Below are 7,002 nucleotides of genomic sequence, written 5' to 3' on the forward strand. Positions count from 1 at the left end.
ACTTGCACTGACTCAAGCGGAATAGTCACTGCAATGATTACTGAAACAGCTAGGGTTCCCCACTAACTCGTCGGTTTAGACCCATACAGTGCCAACACGCGATTGTATTGGGAATGGCCGCACTAAATTAAACACCCGGTGATGGGACAAACAAAATATCAATCCAACTGTAGACTAACTAACTGATTGAATAGTGGACCTAGCTATCCTTATTTATTTAGTGAAACATTTCGAGAGAGACTCGGCCTGTTCCTTACCCTCCTGTTACATTTTGCTACATTCTGGGCCCGAGTTATGAAATCCCAAGGACGGTATATAACGTCCTCAGTGGTTAACCCTATCGACCTTTGCCTGAGTTTACCCTATCGACCTTTGTACATGTACATTTGTACATGTTCGTTTACCTTTGACCTTAGCTCTGGCTAACAGACGAAGTCAGTCTGCGCCCCCTCTGCCATTGCTAACATAACATAACATTCAACATGCCGTACGCACTGGTCCGCGCGAACTTCGATGTTCCTGATGAATTTGACAGTAAGATGTCCAAGTTCATGTCGGAACAGTTTAAGAAGCATGAAGGAGTGAGTACCACACGTGAACTGCTGAGTATCAAAGTCAATTCGTTTGGAAGTTGTGTTTAATATTAGACTCCGAATTTATTTTTTTTGAGAAATGCTTATGTAATTTTTTGTGTGTCATGTTGATGATTCCTTTTGATTTTTCATGACATCCTTTTTCATCGAGGTCAATACTATGTATACCATGCCCCAGTATAAGGGAAAATTTGCTGCAAATGTACAGTGTATACCGAACACGTTTGGTATACGAATAGTTTCCAAGCAGTAAGGGAGATTGTGACAATTTCTTTAAATGGTGATGTGTTTAGAGGGCCACTGGCACATCTTTCCTCCTGTAATTTGTGCCAAGGCGAGTAGAAAAAGTAACTGTTGTTATCCCAAATTTAGATACTTGAATAGTAAAGAGAAATTTATATTCCTGACAGCGTTTGATAAACCAACTCTAATCAACCATACAGCTAGCTACATTTATGCAATTACCAAGAATCGAGAGGAAGTCGAATGTCCTAGAATATAGATTAGACGAAAATCTGCATATATAAAAATTTAGATGTGTATGATTGTTTCCATTGTTACATATATATGATCCTTACCATGTGACCAGTACTTAGCCCAGTGGGGCAAAAATATGCAATAAAAGTCTTCATTCATTCATTCATTAGTCTTTTCCGTGCCAGTTCCTCTGTGTAGATGTCCAGGTCAACAAGCGGAGTCTCCGAAGCGGGACGACAGAGAAGTTTGTGTACTGTGACCTGCGCGTGTCGGACACTATGCTGACCAACGAGAGCGACAAGACCAGATGGTTCAAGGCGTTCAGCGACTTCATCGTCCAGGAGCTTGCCGTGGAACCCTTGAGGTTAGTTTTGTCCTTACTTGTTGGACGGAAGAGAGTTGAAGACTGGCCTTATTTGCAGGCTCTACGATCGAGTCTTATTTTTTTGTTAGCATTGTGTTATTGCACTCGGTTGAACAGTATCAAACTAGTCAGTTGTTCAGTGTTATCAGCCACACGGAACCGAGTGCAATAGAGGTAACATGCCATCTTAAAAAAGGACTCTTTGAATCTGCTATTTGGGAGGCTTGTTGTATACATGCTTTTGTCTCACTGGTAAGAAGAGGGACGATGGCGCACTTGATTCAGCCAAATTTTTAGGGACACAGAAGTTAGCTGAAGTTGGTGTAAACTGAATAAACATGGTGGTTCTAACGTCTGGCACGTACCGTGGCTTTACCATTTCAGTCAGGTTTTGCATACTTTACCCGGGGTATAATCTGTGGTACATGTTGACATCGTAGCCATGTCCACAATGTAGTTATGGTTTCTTTCGTGTTTCAGATGTATTGTAATGTACCAACCGACAACCGCGGACTGTGAAGCGATTGAGGGAAAGTTGGTGACACAGTGGACCCCTCCTTCTGACTGGTACGGTCTGTAGGATCACGTCATCAACGGTCCAGCGACTGGTGGTGGAATATAAAATGTCTGATAACTGATTACTTCAGGACTTGTACTACCTTTTGAATAAAAGTTGTGATTTGAATGCCCCGAGAGTCTTGTTATTGACTGTCCCTTAGATTTGAGATCCAAGATGTATCTATTAAAATTTCGCAGTGTAAGTCACACTGCATTGCATTCAATTGACAAAGGTCAGACAGATTCACCCGGAACGGCCACAATAGCAATAGGTTAAAAGCTTGGTTATAGTGGTGAATTGCTTATGATGTAAATAGTTCAATGTAATTCCTTATTGTTACGAATGCCGGATTACTACATAGCTCATGATCACGGTACGTAAAGAAATTACAACAGAACTCAAAGACGATATCTACCAGGTTGTAAAAGAGGCAGAGTGCTCCTCCGCCTGGAAAACTCTCCAAGTAACAAACTTTGCTCTGTGAAATTTAGTAACCATTTTTTTGACAAGCTTGACAGAATGCAACGCCATACAATTCACATGTGACGTTGATATTTTATCCTTGTTCATGACTGGTGGTCTCCAAAATGATGTAGCTGTGTGAGTAGAATACAGTACTGGAGGTTTGCCGATAAGGTCCAAATACACTCGACCAGTACGGTAATGGCATCGCGGTGACCCCAGTCGTCTTTATCTATTTGGAAACTTTCAGCACGTGTTGTTTGTCACCATGAACTGGACTTTGCTCCGGTCTTCGACCTTTGTCTTCTATCCTCAGTTACTCCCAAACAACAGACACTCCAGTACCTGAGTATTTCAGTCAGAAAACACAGACCGATTCACCATGCCGTTCGCACTTGTCCGGACCAACTTCGACGTTCAGGAAGAGTTTGATGGCAAACTCTCCAAGCTCATGTGCGACTTGTTTAAAGTAGATCAAAAGGTGAGCACTAGTATGGCACGGAATGTAATGACAAACCTGCAGCACCTTTTATTAGTCCGATTGTTGGAGTATAGGTGACAAAGCACTAAGGACTATTGCCAAGTTTTAACCCTGGCTACGAATCGCTAAGAAGTTATGAAAATTATTAGTTCTACGGGTGACATCATTTGAGAAAACATTATATTGCTATTGAGTAATGTTTATGCCAGGGAGTTATGTTGTACTTCTTGTATTAACAACAGTATTGGTGTTGAAGTTTAATCTTCGGAGTCCTTTTCAATTGGAACGATCTGATATAATTCCAAGATTTGTGCCGTCAGTGCTAGTTTGGCAAGTTGAGATAAAGAGCTGATCAATAGCACCGGAAGGTGTCAGAATCCCAATATGGCTGTCCCCGTCGATGTAGAGGAGTTTAAAATAAGCTTTTTTTAATCGAGAGCGCATCAAGATAAACCAGACTTATCCTCCTAATACAATCCCACACAGGACGTCTGTGTGGAAGTCCTCGTCAACAAGCGCATGCTCCGTAACGGCACGAACGAGCCGTACGTGTACTGTGACCTGCGCAGACCGGTCAGTGTGATGACCTTGGACAACAAGGTCACGTGGGCTAAGGTCCTGAGTGATTTCTTCATGAAGGAACTTCGCGTTGAACCTTTAAGGTAAGTGCGATCGTCTCATGATAGCAAATATGTTTGTTATGCCAAGAAAGGTCCAAAATTTACTAAAATGACAAATTAATCACACCAGGTAATGCACATTAATCTTAAACATCTTTCTACCCAGCTCTTTCCAATTTTACAATTTCCGTCTCCCACTAGATGCACAAACAAGCAAGCATACATTTTAATTTGCGTTTTACCGTGCAACAAAAGGTCTTGCGCTTAAATCACAAAACTAGCTAGGCATACCAAAGGATGAATTTGTCGTCCCTGATGCTGCCGATAAGTTTGACGAAAAAAATGTAGGACTTTTAATCGAGAAGAATATGAAGAGAAAGAACTGAACATGTATGATGCATTACGGTAGTAACAAATTAATACAATCATAAAGCAAAGTCATATCTATATGCTTTGCAATTCTTTGGAAGCCCGAAAGGGGGCTCTTTGAGTAACGTGCTTGCGACTTTGTATTGCCATGACATGATTGCTGTTATGCAGTGTGGACGGAACCATCGTAGCATAGAGAGGATCTAATAATTGTACACGGTTACTCTGTCTCTCCTTCGTTCCCCTCAGGTGTACGCTGTCTTTCCAACCGCAGCTGGAAAAACCGTATAGCGGCCAAGGAGTTTAAAGGCAGATCGAACAGCAACTTGCACGAACTCTCTCGAGCTCATCTATTCCCGCCCAAAATTCTGCATGGACCAAATTGCCAAAGTTAACTATACATTCATGTTTGAAGATATTAACTGTGAACACATATAGGATTGTTGAATTTACAAATACCTTTGTGAAAAATACCAATGTGAATTGAACGACATGTTTGAATACTATGAACATTTGGTAACTGACAGACGTAGCATGCCTGTGCAAGTGTACGAAGTTATTGAAAAGAGCTAAGGATTGACTCGTCTGACTGTTATTCAGCTAAATAATCAGCGACACAGAGCCCTCAACACATCATTTTGTAGCCTGGGTAACATTCTCAGTAGTAACCGCTGGATCAATCCCTTTGCTTTTAAAAAAAAAAAAAAGCACGAAGATTTAGCCACTACGGAGAATGGTATCCAGACTATTTTACAAGTCACAATAAAAAGAAAAGAATACAAGTGAATGATCTGGGGAGTTTCAAACTATTCAAAGCAGATTTCTAATACATGCAAATGATGCAATCTTACCAAGATTGCAAATAAAAGTCACCACGGCACGTACTGACGATGAACCATCACCGTATATCTACTTCTTGTGCAGTTTCTAGTCCACGTTCTAAGACACCATCCATACTTGAGCGACCCATGTCAGAAAATTACATAGTATACATGGTATCTCAATCTCAAAAAGCACTCGAAGGCACCAAACTTTCTCCAAGACAACCAAGTTAGTACTTTTCCTGTGTGCGCCTGGAAGTAGCTATAGGAAATGACTCATCGGTCATTCCTAATGCTTTTATTGGACAAAAAGGCCATCTGGTAAGGGCATACTTTGAAGCACTTTGCCTGAGTGTGCACTGTCTTATCCTCGCAAGTATGTCACCGATATTGAATGAAGAATGCCACCATTAAGCCTCCTTCCCGTTGTCTACCTGCCATCAGACCCAGGTACACCCCATCATGGCAGAGGGTAGTATATATCACTTATCAGATTTAGTTTGTTTTTCAGAGACTCTTGTGCAATCTATCGGACGATGTATCGCTTACCAACTTGATTAAAGCCCATCCAGGCCATGCAAATCTGTCTGTGGGCTATCGATATCTTAGCCCGATACTTAGAAAGGCTTTAACTGCCGTCTGCAGGGCCAAGGCTATCTCATATCTCCACTTACCCGGGGGCATTAGCGTTTGGCTGTCATCTTCACCCATTAGAGCCCAGCACGGAGAAAAGTGGCCATGAAATATTTACAGACCATGACATTGTTACGACCTGCTAAGACTGGGGGAACGACATCTGCCTGTGGAGAAAGTTTGGCATAAAGGCTCAATCTCAGACCCCTTTTGAAGGATACTAGTAAGGCGCACATATCGAAGGATAAGGACATTTTCCAAAGTACATGCGTAAAACTACGTACAATATACCTTCTTACATATTGTCTATAATATGACGCAAAACCTAAGACCTTTTGGCAGAAATCATATTGAAAATTGCATTCTCCAATCTCGTCGTATCAAAAGAACAAGGCAGAGCAATGCCCATATCAATGTTATGATGTACACTTGCATTGTACAATACCTCACGTACAAAACTTGGACCAAAAAGTTGCTGTGCGCAAGAACCATAGAACCAATGCCAAGGTCAAACTATCCCCTACCGAAGGTCATGATCTGTGCATTTCTAATGCCCGGATATTAGCCATTTACGTATCGACTCTCCGCTAATGCGGAAATATTGAAGTAGAGAGCTTCTGCGACATCGGTGTAATTTGGCAAGCCGCTCAGACGATGCTTATCGTAACTTGAATGTAACAAAATCATTGCCGAAAGATAGCGTTGTCAACCGGAGTCATAACTATATATAGCTCTAGATCTGGGCGTGTGGGTTTTAACTAGGTTTTGTAGAACGAAGGACGTGGGTGGCTTAAAACATGCTAATTAGATAGGGAGTAATGATTGATTGGTGCCGACCTCAGGGGTAAAGACGAATGATTCTAAATTAAATCAGCTTGAATAAGTTACAAGAAAGGGACACTTTGTTATTAAAACCAAAATTGCTCATTTTTTGAGGTACACTGGAAGGCTCACAGGTCCTTAAAAAGATAGTGAGAGTTCAATATCAGGAACTATGTTCAAACAAACCATTTTATCCTAAGACCGTGTTTGAATGTAGAGAGCAGGATTATTATTGCAATTTTATTGCCCATGTAGTAAAATGTCCCACTCACGAAAGAAAGACCCCAGAGAAGTTGTAAGGTCATTCCAACAACCGAAAGACTAACACAATTTTCCCTGTGACGTTTGTCAGGATCGACTTTGAACAAAATGATTCTCTTCTCTTCGTTTACAGTAAAAGTTCAACATCAGTCACAATGTTCAAGCAAACTACTTTATACTAAGACTTTGTTTGGATATAGAGAGCAGGGTTATTATCCTTCCTTTGTATATGATTTGGGCGGAATCTCCTGAAGGCAATACTTTGCAATTGCCCATGTAGTAAAATATCCCACTCACTAAAGAAAGGCCCCAGATAAGTCGTAAGGTCATTTCAACCACCAAAAGACTAACATAATTTTCCCTGTGGCGGTTGTCAGGATCGACTTTCAAGGTAGTGATTCTCTTCTCTTCGTTTATGGTGATCGATGCAATCGTTAAAGTCGGAGACTTGCCTTGTCGCTCACACGTTTGGACCAAATACTACCAACGCCAGGCTAGAAACACGGTTATCTCCTGCCCGTAAAGAAGAAGGAACAAGCT

General features: G+C 41.4%; 2 protein-coding genes across 2 annotated transcripts; both read left to right on the forward strand.

The window, feature by feature from the left end:
• Nucleotides 1-354: 354 nt before the first annotated feature.
• On the forward strand, nt 355-2,123 carry LOC118425748. Its single transcript, XM_035834819.1, has 3 exons — nt 355-581; nt 1,256-1,434; nt 1,915-2,123. Exons 1-3 carry the CDS (start codon nt 483-485, stop codon nt 2,012-2,014), a joined length of 378 nt encoding a protein of 125 aa, XP_035690712.1. The 5' UTR covers nt 355-482; the 3' UTR covers nt 2,015-2,123.
• Nucleotides 2,124-2,784: 661 nt separating this feature from the next.
• On the forward strand, nt 2,785-4,820 carry LOC118425749. Its single transcript, XM_035834820.1, has 3 exons — nt 2,785-2,936; nt 3,423-3,598; nt 4,175-4,820. The coding sequence occupies exons 1-3, from the start codon at nt 2,838-2,840 to the stop codon at nt 4,230-4,232; spliced, it is 333 nt and encodes a 110-aa protein (XP_035690713.1). The 5' UTR covers nt 2,785-2,837; the 3' UTR covers nt 4,233-4,820.
• The last annotated feature ends 2,182 nt before the right edge of the window (nt 4,821-7,002 follow it).

The sequence above is a fragment of the Branchiostoma floridae genome, chromosome 11 (genome assembly GCF_000003815.2).
Source record: "Branchiostoma floridae strain S238N-H82 chromosome 11, Bfl_VNyyK, whole genome shotgun sequence".
NCBI classification, from domain to species: domain Eukaryota; kingdom Metazoa; phylum Chordata; class Leptocardii; order Amphioxiformes; family Branchiostomatidae; genus Branchiostoma; species Branchiostoma floridae.

Excerpts from the sequence above, each read along its gene's own strand:
- LOC118425748 (XM_035834819.1), top strand. The coding sequence starts at position 483 with ATGCCGTACGCACTGGTCCGCGCGAACTTCGATGTTCCTGATGAATTT. Across the intron at positions 582-1,255 it reads AGTTTAAGAAGCATGAAGGA|TTCCTCTGTGTAGATGTCCA; the intron begins GTGAGTACCACA and ends TTTCCGTGCCAG. Across the intron at positions 1,435-1,914 it reads CTTGCCGTGGAACCCTTGAG|ATGTATTGTAATGTACCAAC; the intron begins GTTAGTTTTGTC and ends TTCGTGTTTCAG.
- LOC118425749 (XM_035834820.1), top strand. The coding sequence starts at position 2,838 with ATGCCGTTCGCACTTGTCCGGACCAACTTCGACGTTCAGGAAGAGTTT. Across the intron at positions 2,937-3,422 it reads TGTTTAAAGTAGATCAAAAG|GACGTCTGTGTGGAAGTCCT; the intron begins GTGAGCACTAGT and ends AATCCCACACAG. Across the intron at positions 3,599-4,174 it reads CTTCGCGTTGAACCTTTAAG|GTGTACGCTGTCTTTCCAAC; the intron begins GTAAGTGCGATC and ends CGTTCCCCTCAG.